Raw genomic sequence first — 21842 nt, 5'->3', positions numbered from 1 at the left:
AAGACATTAATAAGTCGATTTTTGGAAAAATCTTGAATGTGGTAGGTGGGTCAATTTTCAGTACATACACACTATACATCGCTATTACTACGATTGAGCCTACCGTATGTGCCGGCGTAAAGGCCGCAGTATTTTTGGAAGAGAAAATATAAAAAAGTCAGGGTGCGGCCTTTACGCCGAAAGAGTAAAAAAAAAAAAAAATCAATTCAAAACCAGCACGAATTTGCACATATGGGACTACGAACGGTACAATAACTATACCACTATGGTACAGGACATTTCAACACATCTTACCGACAATTTTATCTTGCATTGTTGACATGAATACGAAAATAAATTGCTAAACCAACATTTGCTGATAGATCTTGATCTAAATTTGTGCCAATGCATTGCAAAAGTAAAGGAAGGGACTATTTAACAGAGCTGCCGCGAAGCATCCATCCGAAGTGGCCATTTTGTTTTCCATTTCATGCAGTTTCGCATTACACCGTACATTGTGGTAGTCGGACACCAAATCTTCCCGCGATCACTTTTTGAGCTAAACTTCCGGTAAATTATAAGAATATTGATGAATTTGGTATCAGTTTGTTAAAAAAAAATAGTGTTTTACGAGAAAATTACGATTATTTTGTTTTGTCCGTTGGTTATTTATTTTTTTTTTCTCTCTTTTTTTTTTCCTCTTTGAAATGTCAAAGTTGGGGTGCGGCCTATGCGGCGCTGCGGCCTTATCGCCGGCAAATACGGTAATGCGACACTGGACTCATTTCGTGGTGACTGGCCTCATATATAATTAGGTGTTTTTGCATATTTAATGAGGTATGACCTTTCACCTTTGACCTACATACTTAGAAATCGAACTTACATGTTGGCTGTACATGTATTTTGATACCATGTACCTTCATATTAAATTTCATTAAAATTTGTCAAACATTACTCAAGTTATCGAATGGAAACCAGATTCCCATAATTAATGAGCCATGACCTTTGACCTACATACTCCCAAATTGAACTTAGGCTGTGTTTTGATACCATGAACCTTCATATCAACTTTCATTAAAATTCTTATAAAACATTACTCAAGTTATCAAATGGAAACCCGATTCACATATTTAATGAGCTATGGCCTTCGACATACATGTACATGTACATACTCCCAAATCGAACTTAGCCTGTATTTTGATACCATGAACCTTCATATCAACTTTCATTAAAATTTGTCAAACATTACTCAAGTTATCGAATGGAAACCAGTTTGCATATTTAATGAGCTTTGACCTTTGACCTACATACTCCGAAATCGAACTTAGCCAGTATTTTGATATCATGTACCCTCATATCAAATTTCATTAAAATCCATCAAACATTACTGAACTTATCGATCGGAAACCAAATTTGTTACGAACGGACGGACGAATGGACGGAAGGACAGACGGCAGCGTTACTATATCCTCGCCGACGAAAAACATGCATGTGGCCTGATAAAATTTGGCACTTCTGTAAATTGTGCCAAATGTAAAGAACACAAAGCACTCACTATCTCAATGGTAAAAACTGGATTCACTTTTATGCATGGTTTTCTATGTCTTCTGGTGTAGCAAAAATTAGTATCTGTTTACCTGTGCTGTCTGGAATTGGAGGTTCATTGAGTAATCTGTCTGATATGCCACCCAAATCAATCTCTCGAAGTTTGTCTGCCAAAATCCGCCGTTTGTTTGACTGTGGAGGCTGCATGACATTCCATTTCATGAATACATGCAAAAATGCATTGGTGTAGTTCATCAACTTCTCACTCAGGATTGCTTGTAGCTGAGCATGGGGGATCCCTAGAGATATCCCTACATAATTGTAGTAAGATGGAGAGATAGCCTGGGCCAGCTTCAGGAACTCCTTTTCACTGACAGTACTGTAAAATGAATAATAAATCAATTGTGTATGATAGGATATTAGTTAGAGAGCATTCTTTTGGCTGAGAAGCTATCATGTGACACTCAAAAACTTGTAATATTACATACATGTACGTGCTCAAGCATGCAATATATAACAGCCTAGGGATATCAGAATATACCGTAATGCCTGTGATATTAACATAAATTTGAAATATATTGCAGCTGAGGGCGGTATTGTTCTGGCAAGGGTAATTATTCCAAAAAAAGCAGTCTGGCAGTAAATTCAATAATGATGATGATAAGAAGAAGAGGATTAATACTACATGTTCATGTACTTGTAATAATGATGATAATGTTTACATACCTGTACATGTATCATCATTACTAGAATTGATAATAATAATGATGATTATTATCATTATTATCCAGTGAAAAAAATACACGGGGGCTCGGGGCGAATTAGCCCCCGAAATGCCCAAAATAGCCCCCGAAAATCAGAAAAGAGCCCCTGTAAATTTGCATAGAGTTCAATGCAAAACAAATTTTAGATTGTTATTTTCATGCATGCAAGCTTGAAAAGTAGCCCCCGAAAAATAAATATTAATTTTTTCCCTGTTATTATCATCACCATTATTTTTACTACTAGTGCCGGTATTATCGTTTTGGCGGCCTTTCGCACGCTTTGTGTGAGCGTGTAAGGTTTTGAAAGGACGTACTTGAAGCGTTGACACAATGGTGGATTGGATAAACAAAACAAAAGAAGTTGGTGAATGCTATCCTAAACATAATGATAATGATATGTGCCTTTATAGCGCCTAACACTTACTTTATCGGAAGTCTCTAAGCGTTCTACAATAATGCAGCATAATTAAGCTGCATGGCTTTAGCAGAGCAGCTGTCACACGCTCTGCGTTTCAAGAAATAAATTCCTACCAGGTCCCCATTAACTCCACCTGAGTGGAGTGCAGCACAACATGTGGATGAATTTCTTGCTGAAGGAACTCACGACCTTATGATTGAAATACGAGAGTCAGAACCACTACACTATGACGCTTCCAAATCGTGTGCACCTAATACATTTACAATAATAAACCCATTCTTATTTTTAGGTGATCTGATGCCGTCTATACTAGTAAAAGTAGCGCATTTACCCTTGAGTAAGCCCCCAAGTTAATTATTGACAAGAAAAAAAAAAATTGAACGCGGTTATTTCCATTGTGGTTCGTTCGATAGTGGTTAATTAGAATGACCCCCCCCCCCTCCCCCAGCGGTTGGCTGAGTCGTTGCGAAATTTTTTCTTAAAAACTGGACCCCCCCCAAAAAAAAAAAAAATGTGTGCTCTTACCCACAAAATTAATATGCACAGTTTACGCGCTGTATTTAACAATGAAAAATCTACATAACAATAGAATATATTAACGAACCAAACAGAACCGGTTGGGACATACCTGTAGTCTTTAAACACGTACAAATTAATGCAAAAGTTAAAAATCGTGACATTTGGTCACTACAGATGTAACAAAATCTTATCCTGTCCCAGAAAATCAAAATATCTTTGTAATTTCACTTATTTCCACAACTGGGAATTTTCACATGATCAGATCAACCAGGGAGAGTGTCAGTGACAATACAAGATACAGCGAGAGCAATCACAGCTTTCGTGTTCGCTTTCCACGTAGATCAAGGCACCAGCAAACGCAACGGTACTTGTTGCTTATTTCAGTTATTGGTGAAAAAGTTGCAGAGACGAAATCTCATAGACCTAGTACAGAAATAGTACAGAAATTTTCTCCCTCGGAACCTTCCTTTATACATGTACATGCTGAAGGTATCGCTAATTTTATTATCCTCAATTTCAATTTTAAGAGAGTACATTCGCTGTTCAGCGCAAGTACCGATATCTGTTGCCATCCTCTTTCATGAACTATTTGAGTTTTTATATTTAATTTTGAAATTTCGAACAACTTATTTTAAAAATCCCAGCCTTTAGAACAATCTGCAGTCATAACGAATGACACTTGGCATTTTTTCTGCCGGAGGCGTGCAATACATTAAAAGTTTTTAGATTTCAATGGATTTCCTTACTCAAATTATAATATAGATTATTATAGTAATAATGCCTGCTATGAGAAACGTAGTTGTTTTTATACAATCATGTAACCTCCCCGGGAGCCTATTAACAACAGCCTTGAATATTAAAGCAGTCATTATAACTTTTATATACCGAAAAGGGTCATAGAATACATGTGCATCTTACCAATCATGGTAATCAAGTTTGTTTACGCTATCGAGACCTACCGTATTTGCCAGCGATAGGGCCGCAGCGCCACATAGGCCGCACCCCAACTTTGACATTTCAAAGAGGGAAGAAAAAAAGGAAACAAAACAAAAAACAGACAAAACAAAATACAGTAATAGTAATTTTCTTGTAAAACACTATTTTTTTTTTAAAAACTGATACCAAATTCATCAATATTCTTATTTTACCGAAGTTTAGCTCAAAAAGTGATCGCGGGCAGATTTGGTGTCCGATATATACCCCTACCACAATGTACGGTGTAATGCGAAACTGCATGAAATGGAGAAAAAAAATTGCGACTTCGGATGGATGAAGTGATGGATGCTTCGCGGCAGCTCCGTTAAATGGTCCCTTCCTTTACTTTTGCAATGCATTGGCACGAACTTAGATCAAGATCTATCGGCAAATGTTGGTTTAGCAATTTATTTTCGTATTCATGACATTTGCATTTGTCGACCTAGAGAAGGTCTTTGACCGAGTACCAAGGGAGGTTGTCAGATGGGCGTTGGGCGTTGAGGATGGCAGGTGTTGAGGAGTGGCTCGTACATGTACGAGCAGTCATGGCATTATTTGCAGAAGCAAAGACACACATCCAAACATCGTGTGGTGACAGCAAAAGCTTTGATGTCAAAGTAGGAGTTCACCAAGGCTCAGTGCTCAGTGCTCAGTCCTCTCCTCTTCATCATCGTAATGGATGTCATCTCAAAGGACATCTGGGAAAGCTTTCCATGGGAACTGCTCTACGCAGATGATTTGGTGCTGATGGCTAAGAGCGAACAAGAACTGATAGCTAGAATGTCTTCATGGCAAGCAGCCCTAGAAGGAAAGGGTCTGAAAGTGAATGTTGGAAAGTCCAAGGTCATGGTGTCTTCTGCTGATGCAGGTGAGACAGAGAAAACAGGAGAGTACCCCTGTGGAGTTTGCTATACAGGTGTTGGAGCCAACTCAATCAGATGCACCAAATGCAGGAGCTGGGTCCATCGCAGATGCAGTGGAATACATGGTAGCCTGCAAGCAGCAAGTAAGACATTCATCTGTAAGAGGTGCTTAGGTACAATCTCACAGAAATGTACCAGTGACAATGTGACAGGTCTGGATCTCCATGGAACGACATATGATAAGGTGGATAAGTTCTGCTACCTGGGAGACATGTTGGCTGTCAGAGGAGGAGAAACAGCAGCTGTGACTGCAAGAATCCAAAGTGCTTGGAAAAAGTTTCGTGAACTCTCTCCTTTCCTCACCTCAAGGGCGACCCCGTTAAGAGTGAAAGGGAAGGTGTATGATGCCTGTGTTAGAAAATGCATGACGTACGGGAGCGAAACATGGGCAATGAAATCATCCAGTGTACAGCGAATGGAGAAAGCTGAGATGAGGATGGTGAGGTGGATGCACAGGGTATCACTTCACGAGAGAAAGAAGAACAAAGTCCTCCTTCAATCAATGGGATTGATGGGGGTGGCACAGGTTATGAGGATGAATAGACTTAGATGGTTTGGACATGTGGCGAGAAGAGAGGCAACTCACTGGCTCCAGAGGGCTCTAAACTTCTCGGTCACTGGAAGAAGACCTCATGGGAGAACCAGGAAAACCTGGAGGGAAGCCATCGAAGAGGATGCCAAAACATCGGGTGTCGGCCGTGTGGATCCCTCAGACAGGAAAGCTTGGAAGGCGGCCATCAAAGAAATGAAATGTCCAACCCCACAAAGTGGAACAAATGGACTCTAAACAATGATGATGACAAAAATGCAAGATAAAATTGTCGGTAAGATGTGTTAAAATGTCCTTTACCATAGTGGTATAGTTATTGTACCATTCATAGTCTCATATGTGCAAATTTGTGCTGGTTTTGACTTGAGTTTTTTTTTTTTTTTTACTCTTTCGCCGTAAACAGACCTGCCAACCTCTGGAGTTCAAAAACTGTATTCTTGAAAATAAACACGGATTGTTACGCAGATCAATGCCTCTTACAGTTTCTACCTACAGGAAGAATTTTTTTTTATTGATCATTGGTTGAATATGCATGATTTTGTCATGACTGGTGTGTTCGATGAACCAATGAACATCCCCAAATTGCCGATACTTGTAGGATACTTTACAGGACAGAATGGAAATTTTGCCATTTAAAATGGTGGACGCACACATAAAATATTAATTTAAAAAAAAATAATAATAATAAATAAATAAATTTTTGTTTTTTTGAAAATCGTATTTTATTAAGGAAAATCGTACTGTCGTATTTGCTTCTAAAAATCGTACTAAATACGACTAAATTGTACTGGTTGGCAGGTCTGCGTAAAGGCTGCACCCCGACTTTTTGATATTTTCTCTGCCAAAAATACTGCGGCCTTTACGCCAGCAAATACGGTGGTCAATTTAGTCTTTTAAAAAGCTTTTTTCAAAAGACTATTGACCGGTTTTGGCATTTTACAGGAATGACTAAAATCACGACTCCAATTTTGACCAATCAGAAGGCTTGATTTCGAAAGTGAGGTATACATGTATAATGAATTATTTTATCATACATAATCTATGTACATGTTGTAATCACTATGTTTTTTGATAACATGATGATTTGCCAAAATAATTACGAAGGTTGAGTTCTAGGAAAGATAAGGAAAACAATCTTAAAAAATCTGAGAAAGACAGCTCTTCAAATGCCCTCATTTAAAAAAATATATATATATTTTGTTGTGGACCTTACTTTCCTGCCACATGTTTGTGCAGTCCCAAATAAGAATTTCAGTGTCCAGTAAAACCTTTCCAATCGCTTCCACATTTTTTCTTTCACAATGCAATCGCGTGAGTACAATACATGTACATGTAGGTCCCCGTTTCATCTAACTTGTTATCAATCACAAATGCTAAATTTATATGAAAAATCTGCTCTCAGCCGATCAAATGCCACAATTCCAGTAGCTACATGTAATAACAGCTATTTAAAGATAAACTTGAGTGCTGGTTAAAAAAGAAAATGAATTCTCACAGAATCAAACGAAACTTACACTGAATGTTCAAGATTACAAATAAATGTCTTTTGCCAAACAATTTTGGTAGAAAATGTATACTGGCTGAGTAATGAGCAAAGAAAGATAAGGAAATCAAGGTAAGTAGGGGCCTGACACCATGTGTAGTCCCTTATACATCTTTCTGTGTACAGTGCTTGTTACTTTACCAAGACTGGGCCAAATTTATTTTGATTTTGATGACTCCAGAACCTTGCAGTTAGGCTTGAGTCGGTACGGTCGATCACACCGGGACCCGACCGTTGCCGTCGGGTCCCGGTTTCGTTTTTTGAGAACCGACGCTCCAAAAAAATAACGAAATATGTAAGAAATTGCAGTTTTGCACACCACTAAAATCAATCCACCTTAAAACTTAAGTATTTAATGGTTACCATAATCATATTCTAGCTCATCCTGAATCAATCCGAACTGCTGATAAGTGATATAAATATGGGTAGCAATGCAGTTCGCCCGGCCCATGGGGTTGTTGTTGCCAGCTGCTAGCTAGTTACTGTACTGGCCGGGTCTCTCGGCAGGATTAATAAATCAGGTTGAAAGAAACATTAATGTTTGAATAACAAAACGGCTTTCTAAAAAGTACTTCTTTACAACATACCGATTGAATAATTTTTAAAAGACAAAAATATATATTTTTTCTTTGATTTTGAACACCGCATGCTTCTTTTAAAAGCTGAAAATTACTTGGTAATCACAAGAAGTTTCGATACGGATAGCTGTTGCAAGGCAAGTTCAGACTAGTCTCGGAAAACTGCGCAGTGCTCCTCGTTAGCTGTAATGCGTGCCAGAACGAACCCAAACAAAGACGTGATCGTAACGAGAAAAAAAACATTAAAAACTACGAGAGCACAATTGAAAAGACAACTACTCAAAATTATCGTAAGTAGATACATAACTTGGAGGAAGAAAACAATAGTTGTCTAAGAAAAGACACATAAATAGTGATATTTAAGGAGTTACTATAGGTACAATCATTATCGGAAGGGCCTGCTGCAATATCCGAATTACACATGTATAAATTGAACACGAGGCTATACGAGGCAAATACCGCCCTCTACGGTAAAAAGCAGTATAACAAAGGATTCAAGTATTTGCAGCAGGCTCCTTGCGATAAAAATGTACCCAGTAACTCCTCGATTATCACAATTTCTGTGGCATTTCTTGGGCGATTATTGAATTCTTTGTCCAAGTTATCTATCTGATTATGGTAATTTTGAGCAGTAGTTGTCTTTCCAATTGTGCTCTCGTAGTTTTTAATGATTTTTTTTTCTCGTTACGATCACGTCTTTGTTTGGGTTCGTTCTGGCACGCATTACAGCTAATTACGAGGAGCACTGCGCATTTTTTAGGGGCTAGTCTCAACTTGCCTTGCAACGGCTATCCGTATCGAAACTCTTGATTACCAAGTAATTTTCAGCTTTAAAAAAAAAGCATGCGATGTTTAAAATAAGAGATAAATATTTATTTTGTCTTAAAAATATTATATGATCGGTATATTATACAGAAGAAATTTTAGAAATCCGTTTTATTATTATAACATTCATATTTTTTGACCAGATTTATTCAACCTGCATAAATCAAAATGGCGGCTCGAATGTTGTCTTTCCATTTCTGCCCCAGTTTTTTTACTTTTAGAGGCACGAAAATGGCACTAAACATCGCCAATCATGGATGAAAATAATGTCAAATAGAAGAATATACCGATCTGAGCCGAGGTATGCATGTGTTTATTAATTTGATTGATAAAAAAAGGTCACTTTTAAGGGACATACTGATGATATGCGCTTTTTTTAGAGGCAAGTGACAAATCCTGCGAGCTGATTTCGGGACACCGGGTCCCGATCGGTGCAAGGCCGTCGGGACCCGGTTTATGAGAATCCCGACATGACTCAGGCCTACTTGCAGTACCCACCAATACTTACATGTACATGCTACAGTATTGCTCGAAATAAAGTAGACACCGTACCGCCGTGTACCGCGCGGGAGCAAATTACCACGGTAATTTATTGAGTACCGCCACCCAACTGGTTACCGCGGTACTCCCACCTACCATAATGTCCCGCGGTAATGTACCACATTTGGGAGTCCGCAGTCTCGTAGAACACGAGATTCTTGTATGTTTAGTCTATCCTCAAAACATAAATAAAAATGTGTGTGTTAATGTGAGTGAGAGATGTATGGGGATTTCAATTTTTTGATCTGTAATGAATGGAAATTGCCGATTGACTGACTTGATTCCACAAGTTCGCACGTACTGCACATGATGGTTGTTAGCCAACTAGGCATCGTTTGTAATTAGCTGAAAAAAAATGTTCATTGATAATGAGAATAAACGAGTTTGGGTAGGATTTCACCATACCATCATTATTTCAGAACAATTGTTGAATATTTGAATAACGAAGAGCCTTTATTTCAAGAGGTAAAAGCAGCCACAAATACATTGAACATTATAATGGTCTGATAAACTTAAACTACCCCAGCGTGTAACCTAGTAACCAAACACAATGAAACAAAGGGATGAATGTAGGTCGATACGCGAGGCACGCAAGTTTGATAACTACATAGGACATGAGTTATAAAGTATTCCCACATCGCTTTGCTCATTCTGGTTTGAAAATACAAACGACTTAACTAAGCATAATCACGCAGCTGCAATTTGTTTAGCTACAGATTGATCAATGATTGCATACTTACCTGATTCTATGACGTGTCCCACTTTTAAAATATCCATGTTTAACTATAAATCCGAAAATCAGATGAAAGTTATCCCAGGGACATCCATGGTTATCCGAAAGATTAATTCCCTTACACACGTTGTTGGAACCACCGATGGTATAAAAGCTAAGTCTAGTTTCGGACACAATAATTCCATTTTTAAAACCACTACAACAACGATTCGTACAATCTCGTTCTATCTCTAAATGGTGATTTTCAGATGAAAAGTTAACTCTTCTCATTGGCTATATAATAATTTGCAACTTTATTTTTTAAAAGCAAATAATTATTTGCTCGTTTTCAGTTGTCATTTATGGTATGGCGTCTGAATTGGCAGACTATGCAAGCCCTTTCAGTTTCAGCTGGCTGGGGCGTGTCATATTTCTTAGATAAGAACTGTCAAAACATGTCTGGGAAATGTAATCACGTGCAGGAGGGAGAGAGAGATAGAGAGAGAGAGAGAGGGGGGAGAGGGCAGAGAGGGAAGTAGAAAGACGGGGTTAGGTAGAGGTGTGGAGGACAGTGACCTCATGTCATTTACTTGTTAATCAATCAATGTTGGACGGGACTTGTAAACATCCATGAAGGGTGATGTCTTCAGATGACGAATCAAAGAATAAAGGATAAAAGGAAGGGAAATACATGTAGATATTAAAGATTAAATGATATCAGAGATAGGAAATATATGGAACGAAGAGGCGACTGTAAAGGAATAAAGTATACAAGGAAATAGATGGGAAGAATCAGAAACTGGATAAGAATAAAGGATTCGTGGGAGAGGAAATCTACATGGGAGGAAGAGGAGACTTGATATAAATAAAAGGGTTATAGGACGAACACCCCCGGCCAAGGCAATTATCCCCTCCCCCTCGGAAAATTACCCCCTTTGATTTTCACCCCCCCCCCCCGAAAAAAAATGCAAATTATCATCAGGGTGGACTTCCCCTTCAATGAACGGGGGGGGGGGGGCGTATATTTGTCCTTGGGGCATATTTGTCCTTGGGGCATATTTGTCCTAGGGGAGCTAATTCTCCTCCGTGGATATTTGTTCCGGGGGGGGGGGGGATATTTGTCCTCGGATGTTAAAGCCCATGGGGGTTATCGTTCCTGGGGGGGGGGGGGGGGGTGGTTGTCCGAAGGTTCGTATTTCCGAAAAATGCAATAGGGTTCATAATCCGAAAATGAAATAGGGTCCATAATTCCGAAACTGGAAAAAGGTACCTGAAAAGAAACGAACATTAAAATGAATTCAGGAGGCCGAGACGGCCCCCCCCCCCATAAGACTAAAGAGATCCTAAATAACTGTAGAGAGAGACATAGACGGGGAGAAATAGTAGAAGACAACAAAAGATAATAGAAAAGTATAAAGGACAAATAATAAAAGGAAAGGAAGGAATGAAGGAAGAGAGGAATATTAGAAAAGGAGGAATAAGAGCGCAATCGGTGATATAGAGTGAAAGATAGAAGGGGGTATCATTTTTGATTGATTAATAAGGTGATAATTGGAGGTCTGAGGCCATCTCACCGATTTCGTAATATTTTCTGATTCATTTATTGTTTGTTCGTTTGTTGCTATTTATTTGGTATTTGTTATTGGCTCCCCTCCACCCTCTTTCTTGTATTCATGGGATTAACCGTCTCCCGTTATTATGGGAACAAAATGTACATCATATTAACCCCCCCCCCCCTCCCGCTGGATCTAGTGTTTACAAATAAACTTGATTAATTTTAAAACAAACAAAACGGAACAGGTCAATATATTTCACGAGTTGTATAAACAAAAATAGTTACAATAGAGGATCTCCTTCCCCCTTTCTTTTTTCTTCCTCTCTTCTTTATTTCCCTTATTCTCATTCTCTCTTTCTCTTTTATTTCGGCGGGGAGGGGAGGGGGCCAAGCACGCTCCTTCCCCTGGATCCGCGCCTGTATTTCAGGCTTTTCTTGAGCGTTTTTAAATAAACCACGTCCGCCTTCTAATGTCAGCTAGTGCTTTGAATCTTGCCTAAACATTGAAAATGGATAATTTTGTTAATATTTTCTCTTCATGTGTAGCCCGATAACCCAGGCAATACCTCATTTGCACTCAGCCATTAGAAAGAGAAGACGATAGAAATAAAGCAACATAACATATGGAAAGAATTATCTTGCGGCCGCCAGATAATCTAGCTATATTTCCTCGAGAATCCTCACGTTATGATGCAGATAGAAAGAGACATAAAACAAAGAATAACATGAGAGATAGAAAGAGAAGATAGAAAGATAGAAACAAAGAATAATAACAGGAAAGAACAGAAGATAGAAAGGAAAACAAAGAATTTCAAAATGAAAATAGAAAGAGGAAATGATAGAAGTATAAAAGCAAAGAGTAACATACAGAAAATAGAAAGAGAAGAAGGTGGTAGGATAAAAACAAAGAATACCATAAGGAAAGGTAGAAAGTGAAGAAGATAGAAGGAAAATAACATAATCATGATAAGGAAAGATAGAATTATCTGGCGGCCGCCAGACAATTATGACTTGGTTCGTAAGTATATGTAAATTGTATTGGAATGGGAACAATACAGTTCAGTTCATCTGAAGAGAGAGAGAGAGAACCCCTTACACATCAAAATGTGAGCTGAGCCTGAAAGAAACCGGACTTCAAGAAATCTTTTATGAACAAATTCTAAAGGTCCCCTTATTTCAAAGAGCCCGATGACGAGGGCGCTGGCTGAGAGATTAGAGAAACAATACACCTTTTATGAACCAATTCTAAAGGTCCCCTTAATGGTATTTAATGGCATTAACGGATTAAATACTGATTGCATATAGTGCTCGATAAAATCTTGGGTTTGGGCACATTTTCTGATGCAAGTTTCACGTCAATTATAGGACAGGAACAATGTGTTTGGACGTGTCGTATGTTTATCATGACGCCGAGAAAATATCGATTGGGAAATTGAGAGAAAACTTCATGTACATCGTTGATTTATCCTTTGTGTTACGATGTAAATCCTACTAACATCGTTTGCCATTATGGATTATTTCGGATATGAGAGGTGGTGAAAAGAGTAGAAGAAAGATTGGGAAAGAATGAAGTAAACGTTTTGCATGAAAAAGCGGGTGAAATAGATGATCAAAATTAGAGGAAGAAAGAGGATGCAAGAGAGAGATGGAGGCTGTTGAAAGATCAGAGGACTGAGTAAATGATACGTTAAGGTAGAATGAGAGAGGATATATGAGAGATGGTGAAAATAGTAAAGCAAGCAGTGGCGGATCCAGGGTTTTCCAATTGAGGTGGGGGGGGGGCGGAAATTTAAACATTTTTTTCTTGTTGCTCGAGGGGGGGGGGTTAGTGTGAGCACTACAACTATAATCATGTTTTTACTCAACAGCCCCTCCCTCCCCCCTTCTTGAGAAAAAAAAGTAACTGTGTGGTTACCATCTTATTTTAAAGCTTGTTTGGGCAGGGGTGGGGGCCGTCAGTGTTTTTTGCCAGGGAGGAAAGGCCCCCGTTGCCCCCCCCCCCCACCCCTCTATTGGAAAATCCTGAATCCGCCAATGCTTCCTAAATTTTGTTAATTTCCAATCTAAATGGTCCGTACGCTCTAATAATTGAACAATGATGTTCTCATGCCACGTGGCATTACTCTGTATCGTTATCCAGTCACAACAACGGCTTGCAAAATAATGACATATTTATTACATTCCCGCCATGTCCCGAGTCGGCGCTCTCCGAACAAAGGTGCGTTACACTTCGCGGTGTTTTAGAACTTTGGTGTTGATTGACATGACACCACATTTAAGATACGCAATCGGCCTATACAGTGCCTCCCAGGAAAAAAAAAAAAACGAAACCGACAATTTTAAATGTTTTATCATAACTTAATCACAATTATAAGAGGAGAATGGGTATGAATAAAGGACACTATAGAGAGAGGAAAAAGATGGAGAGAAGAAGAGACTGGATAAAGGATACTAAATAGAAGGAAATAGATGGAGAGAAGAAGAGACTGGGTAAGAATAAAGGATACTAAAGAGAGAGGAAATACATGGAGAGAAGAAGAGACTGGGTAGGAATAAAGGTAGAGAGAAGGAAATAGATCGGGATGAGAAGAGACTGGGTAGGAATAAATGATACTATAGAGAGGGGAAATAGATGGGGAGAAGAGGAGACCCGAGGAAGAATAACTAGAGAGAGGAAATAGATGGGGAGAAGAGGAGACTCGTTAAGAATAAAAGATACTAGAGGAAATAGATGGGGAGAAGAGGAGACTCGTTAAGAGTAAAGGATAATAGAGAGAGGAAGTAGATGGGGGGAAGAGGAGACATTGACGTTGTTATTTTTATGCTTCTACTTCTTTCTCTTGTTTCTCACACCGCAACTATCTTATTTTTAGTATGTTTGAATATTTACACACATTCGTTCTCATGATTTCAGCTCTGCATAGCAGTTTTTTCAGCATATCCGTACTCATCAATATTCATGAGCGCATAATCACGCACGCTGTTATGTTGGCAAGGCTCCAAGAAGTCATGTCCTATCGTGGGAACCAAAATTTTCTCCCTGCCTGGGTACGTAGAGACCGTACATTGCGTAACATACACTTTCTCTGTCATCAAGTCACACAGAAGAGATTGAGATAAGAGTCGAGTTGTTAAATGATTTAATTATGTCAAGAAGATAAGAGATAAATTTGTTTCTCTGGGGACTTGCTGGTTGAAGACTGGTGGAATGTGACATGGGCCACGCGAGCATAGTAAATCAAGTTTAGGGTGAATTATATCTGCGATCTTTTCTTAGTCTTGCTAATATATTACTTAAAGGTATTACAAAGTTTTGGGAAATTTTGAAAAATGGGTAGATAGTGATTCTTTACAATTTTAATATATTTGGATGCCCCTGTGGATGTATTAAAAACACCAGAAATTTTAGCCTCTAAAACACTTCTGCTTTCGAGAAAAAATGAATATAAAGATTTACCGGTGCTCCCGGTAAATTTTAATAAATTTCAAATAGCTCCTACGGCCGTACAATGGTAGCTGCGACCATGAAAATCTCAGACTATGTAGTTGTGGTATATAATTTCCGAACGAGAATAGCTAATCAGTCAATTTTAGTCAATAAACATTGTTTTATAGCTTAATTAATATCTTGACCTTGAGAGGGAGCTTTTCAACATAAAGTGTTTATTATTTACAATTTCATAACTTTAGAGTCGATTTCGACCGCGACAACGATCCATGAATATTGTAGGATCGTATATGCTTCCAATATGTTCATTTGAACCAAATTCATGACCCCATACCAAAACTTTGTATTACCTTTAATCCCGAATTCTTGGTCTTGCTATTTATATTAGTCAATCCCGAACCGAACCAAAGTTCGGGTAAAATAGTGCTGAACTCTACCGAACATGGCGCCTGACTAACGGCACTATTGAGGAAACCAATATTTTGTATTCTTTTAGTCTTTTTATTATACCCCATTCACAGTGGTTTTGAAATTTGTAGCGGCGTTGTAGCGGAGCGGCGACACCGCCATAACACCGCTACAAATGCATTCACAGTAGAAAAGTTATCCCGCTGCAGCAGCGGGATAAATATCATGTACCCATTCACGCTGCAGCGGGTGATTTTTATTACCTCCGTAACAAACACGTGTATGCATGGCTCATGACCCGCGAGTGACCCCGATATGACCGGAAATACTTCAGCGCGGGGTTTTCGATTGCTTGAAATTGCGCGCGCTAGCTGTACTTTACACACTCTTGCTTTTTGTATCCTCGATCATATTACTTTTTAAAAAACTAGCATTTTTATTGCTTCCAGTCAGAATATTTTAATTTTTTGAAGTGTGAAATATTTTTATTTGGACAATTATAATATCTACATAATAATAAAATCAATTTGAATCCACTGGTTACTTTATTTCTATTTGACTTTATGTTCCCCATTGCTGGAGAAAAGAGGTCAGTGATAGGTAAGTAAACAAATCACACGTGTTTGTCGCGGTGTTATAGCGGAGAGCCTTCACACTGAGTAAACACCGCGACAGCAGCGGGACTGTCCCGCTGCTGTAGCTAGGCGAACCTAGCGATAGTTTGTCGCGGCGTTATCGCGAGGCGGTGTTATCCCGCGATAGTTTATAACGGGTCCGAGCCTTCACACTGAAGACAACACCGCGACAGCAGCGGGACAGTCCCGCTGCTGTCGCGGTGTTTGAGGCCACTGTGAATGGGGTATTAGAGAGGTTTAAGTAACCCAACCCAAACACACGCCTGGTTTGAATGTAAACATCCCATAGCTGTCTATCTCTGTACCCCCTACCCTCTTTCTTTGTCTTTCCCTCCCCATCTCTCTCCACCTCGTCTCCCCTCCCTCGCCTTTATCTTAGTTATACATTTCTCTTCCTCTCTCCCGTCCTTTTCACCTTTCCTGAAAATCTCACATCATGCTCGTCATTTTCACTGAAATAACAGCCATATTTATCCATATTTTAATTTCATAAACCCATATTAGATGTGATATAACTTTGAAATAATCTTATTAATAACTCTTTTGCAATAAATTTGGCAACAAAAGAACTAACCTCCCTGGTTTTATGTCGAATAAAAGAGTTTCCCAACTCAAAAGTAATTGTATTTTGCTTGCATGCAAACTGAATGTCATAAAATGGAGATACATTGTCATCGAGAGAGGTTTTCCAAAATAACTCATGGCCAAGATTATAATTCGGGGAATTCCTGAGCGCGCGCAGTACATATCAAACGTCAACTACATGTACCTGTATTTGGGCCATGAGGTACATTGGCTGATCGAGATCGTGTTGCTTTTGAATTTTAAAAAATCCAGGTTTGTGAAAATGCTGTTTGCGGTCTGTGGCAAATTTTTGTTGGGCCTCATTTAGGTTCCTTGCTTTGACTTTGGTGATGTAATCAGGGGTGGATCCAGGATTTTCCAATAGAGGAGGTTGAAATATGAAAATCGCGCCGATCGATATTTCGGGGGAGGGGGGAGGGGATGAGCACTAATTTTTGTTCTTTCTTTTTGGGGGGTAGTGAGCCTAATTTTAGGAGAGTTCGTTGTGCTTTGGCATGCGAAAGAAATTGAATTGGCTTATCGGCAATCTTTACAAATCATTTTTTTTTTTTTTTTTAAAGAAACATGATTTTCAATGCAAACTCATGGACAGTGCTATCAAGAAATGACAAAGGCCGTTTGAGACCATGAAAGATAGAGCATTTCGGAGTGCGATCATGTTATGACCTACGGACGGTTATGCTTCTCCAACTCCAACATTAGTAACTGAGCTGATCGAGGCGATTGGAGACACCGCCCGCCGGCGAGCATCAACTGGTCAGCTAATTTTTATAAGCCCACGTTTTCGCGCGGCGCGATCACAACCTTAGCCGTCGACAGAAATATAAGGAATGAAAGCATTTCTCCCGGCGTCATTCATCGTTTAAGTGATTAAACAATTATGGCAAAGCGACGTGCGAATCCTTTCCGTTTGATACATGACAAAGGGAGTGACTTACGTGATGGTTCATTACGAGATTTTCTTGAAAATCTCGTGGTACATTTTCGTGGTAATTACCGCCATTTGTGTACCGCACAGGGAAGAGTTACCGCGGGAGTACCGCGGGACTCAATCTTTGATTGATTCCCGCGAGACCCGGCGGTAATCTGTCTACTTTATTTCGAGCAATACTGTACATGATCAACTTTTCTGATCCATTCCACACCTTTTCTTTCACAATGCAATCGCATGACCAGAACTCAACTTTATCTTTAAACTTGTTATCGATTTAGGTTTATGAAACGGGCCCAGAACCCGACTTCATTGTTAACCCATGAAGGCGCTACTAATATACATGTATATGCATACCTTACTGCCGTGTTAGGACCTGGATTGGTTTCAACGTCGCCAGATCTCATCAAGAGGATCAGGAGCAGATAGAGAAGGCAAAATCCATCCATGGTGTCACATGTCCTTCTCACTCTCACAGAAATGTAGTCCTCTGGAAACTGGTGATACGACATGGATGGCAATGCCTGAAATCAATATGCAGAAATATATACATTACGTACATAAAACAATGACAAAAATGAAAGGTTGGATCTCCGACAGTGAACCCGATGACAATAATTACATTGCATTCATATGTCATTTGCCTGTGTTAAGGATACCTTATTTGCCGCCGTAAAGGCCGCAGTATTTTCAAAAGTCTGGGTGCAGCCTATGCAGTCAAAACAGCACGCCCATTCATACATATAGGACTACAATGACTATACAATGGTAGAGGACTTTTCTAGAATAACTCCACACATCTTACCGACAATTTTATGTTGCATCGTTGACATGAAGACTAAAATAAGCTTCACTTATTTTTCTAAAGAAATCTACTGGTAGTGGTAGATCTAGATCTAAGTTTGTGCGATTGCATCGCTAAAAAGTAAAAGAAAGGGAACGACCGTTACGGAGCTACAAATGTAGCTGCCGCGCAATGCAACTGCGCAAGTGCACATCCAGCCGAATTCGCAATTTCGTATTACACCGCACATGTCCTGTACCATAGTGGTATAGTTATTTTACTGTATGTAGGCTCAAAACCACTATATCGGCGCAATTAGAAAGTCAGAATACGAAAAAAATAAACTTTGCTCAAAACATATCATTTTATTATGAAAAGAATGCATACATGGTCAAGTCAATATCCTGCAATTGTTGGCATGTGATGTTTGCTGATTGGCTTAATATGCAAGTTCTCGTTATGACATGTATTTTCGAGTGTGAAACTTACGTTACCGAACGATACACTTTTTCAAATGTTGTGGTAAAAGATATTTCTATTGAATGGTAAGTGTATGTTACTTTTAAAATATGCAACATAGTGCCCGAATTTAATGCAGGTCATCAATTAAGTTCATTCAGTTTTATTACGAAATCACTTTGGAAAATCAAAATTTTCAAAACATCAGTACATGTATGTACATTGAAATATGATAGACAAAATCACAAATCGTATCTTTTTACTTTGAACAATATATCTTAAAGTCAGAGATATGCTTTTAACATTCATGAAGTCCTTTCATGATCAGTTTTTAATTTCAGTCATTGAGTTTAAGAATGGACACCATGTTGGTATTTCAATTGTGTCACCAATCGCGGTAACGTAGGTTTCGTAACAGGTAACGTAAATTACATGTTTTCAAAGTCTGACAATATACTGGCGTACATGTACTATTGTATGCATGGAAAAGATTGAAAGAGTAAAATGCATTCTCAAAATGATTCAATGAAATAGAAAAACCCTATAATAGTAACACTAAGTGATTTTTAAGTCGATAAATTTAGATCTTAATTGCGTTTTAAATGTTGGCATTCAATAATCCAGTGTTAAAATGTCAACAATAAGATGTAGTAAAGTTTGTAAAGATAAGCATGAAAGAAAAACAAAATAAATATATTTAATAAACAGACACACATCCCGCATAAATCTTGAAAACACGAAAGGTTAATTGGCTGGGGGTAAAATCACTATCCGGTATTCAAAACTCGGTAATGAATCCTGAAACCTACGTTACTGTCATTTGAAACTTACGTTACAATGACATACATGTACGTGTATATTTATCAGCCTATGAATTTTGTAATAAACTAAATTCAATCAATTACAATTCAATCAGATTGTTAGTACTACTGGAGTGCTTTAATGTAAAAAAACGGTATAGTTTTCATAAAATATACAACCCTTACAAGGACTTTCCTATCTCATAGGATTTAAAGAAAATAAATTTGAACTAATCATAAATATTACCTGAAGTGATTAATAGTTTGATCTACAGATCTACATTTATACAGCTAATTATTAACAAAATTACACCTCTAATAAGGAAAGGAACTCGGTTACTAGCTTATAATAAACATCAATCTACAATTTACAAAATAAATCTGCCATGTATCATCATTCTATGGAACAACCTCCCTTTTGAAACCTACGTTACTACGATTAAAACATACGTTACGTTGTCATTTACTCTTAGTAGTAACTTTTAGGGCATAATAAATCGATGTAACAGTGGTTAAAACTATTGCTTGGTTTTCTAGCACTTCTTAAGAAGCCCTGGCTCATTGATGCACCTAGAATACACTCAAATATTAAGTCGAGTAAAACCCCTACAAATTTTTAATGAAATTAGATATACCCGTATTTTCCGGCGTAAAGGCCGCAGAATTTTCGGGTGAGAAAAAATCAAAAAGTCGGGGTGCGGCGTATACGCAACAACAACAAAATTCAGCGGTCAAAACATAACGTCCATCTGCACGTATGGGACTATAGGAACGGTAGCATGACTAGACAACGGTACAGGACAATTCTAGAATAACTCCACACAACTTACCGACAAGTTTATGTTGCATAGTTGACATGAAGACGAAAAAACTTATTTTTCTAATAAAATCTGCCGATAGATCTAGATCTAAGTCCATACCATTGCATCGCCAAAAAGTAAACAAAGGGACAGGCCGTTACTTACGGAGGTAGCTGCCGCACAACGCAACTGCGCAGGTCGAAAAATGCTATTTCGGATTACACCGCACATCGAGGAAAGGGTATTGTAGGATACCAAATCTGCGTACGATACAGTACTAGCTTAAATGTCGATGAAGATCTGCTAAATTATGATCATTTTAGAGGTTAACTTCTTGTTGATTTATAAGAATATTGATGAATTTGGTATAGTTTGTAAAAAAAAAAGAGTGTTCTACAAGAAAAATTACGATCATTTTGTTTGGTCCGGTTTTTTTTTTTTTTTTTTTTTTTTTTGTAGTTTTTTTTTTTTCCTCTACGAAATGTCATAGTTGGGGGTGCGGCCTATACGGGGGTGCGGCCTTTACGCCGGCAAATACGGGTATATAATTTTTCCTGAAAAGAGATAAAACATTAGTTATTTGGTCTCGTTTATACTTTCGGTGTTTGTTTTGGGGGTCAAAGAAGTTGAAATATAGTTAGAAATGAAATAAAACAACAACAACAAAAAATAAGATAAAAAAGCACAGAAATACTTGAGAAATTATAAAAACAATAGATAACATAAGGAATAACCTGGCTTTTCCAAATTTTGTTGTTGTATTATTATTCCAAATGGACTCAGAAATATATGTAGTGAAAAAAAATGTTTGAATATGAATAATTTATGATTTATGGGTAAAAATGTGAATTTTATGACCTTATTTGCATAAATTACAATAAATATTTCTTTATATTTTACATTTTGTTTTTATTGTTTTTATTTATAAAAAGACTCTTTTCAAGCATTATTAACCTCAAATAGATTGATTTATTTAATTCAGTTTTATTTAATCAGTTGAATTCCACTGGACATGTTAACATGTTTAATATAGAATTTGTACAAGAAATCACAGATTTCACCAATAGAGGGCGTTAACGTTTTCACTGTGTTTTTCGCAAATGCGCAATATTTGCGCGTGTGAAAAAGAATATGTTATTCCTGACCATAAAGGCTTCTATATGACACCATTTTCATCCCCACCCTAAATGTAGGTCACAGAATCACATTTCTGAGGGGATATTGACCATTGGGCCCACTGTCTATTAATCCTTGTCTGAATTCAGCCCCACCCTCCCCCCCCCCCCCCCCCCCCCCCCCCCCCCCCCCCCGTGCGGAAGCTTTGACATTTCATGAAATTTTTAGAGAAAGAAGACGATTCGTAGTACCGTTCTTGACTCTTAATCCTTGTCTAAATACAGCCCCCCCCCCCTCCCCCGTTCCGTGCGGAAGCTTTGACGTTTCATTAAATTACTAGAGAAAGAAGACGATTCGTTGTATACCGTTCTCAATTATTAATCCTTGTCTGAATTCAGCCCCACCCCCCCCCCCCTTGCGCGGAAGATATGACATTTCCTTAAATTACTG

The 21842-nt window shown here is 38.4% G+C and overlaps 1 protein-coding gene across 1 annotated transcript in view; it reads right to left on the bottom strand.

Annotated features, from left to right (window-relative positions):
• Positions 1-17978, bottom strand: part of LOC115921142 — a 31348-nt gene extending 13370 nt beyond the window's left edge. The window contains exons 1-2 of the mRNA XM_030978271.1: positions 17791-17978; positions 1617-1903 (exon numbers count right to left, since the gene is read on the bottom strand). Coding sequence (XP_030834131.1) covers positions 1617-1903; positions 17791-17945 — 442 coding nt within the window. The 5' untranslated portion in view covers positions 17946-17978. The remainder of the gene's footprint in view (positions 1-1616; positions 1904-17790) is intronic.
• Positions 17979-21842: the final 3864 nt, after the last annotated feature.

This window comes from Strongylocentrotus purpuratus, unplaced genomic scaffold (assembly GCF_000002235.5).
Source record: "Strongylocentrotus purpuratus isolate Spur 01 unplaced genomic scaffold, Spur_5.0 spur5_scaffold_1, whole genome shotgun sequence".
Taxonomy (NCBI): domain Eukaryota; kingdom Metazoa; phylum Echinodermata; class Echinoidea; order Camarodonta; family Strongylocentrotidae; genus Strongylocentrotus; species Strongylocentrotus purpuratus.
Note: the sequence above shows the minus strand (reverse complement) of the source record. Positions and strands in the feature narration are given on the sequence as shown.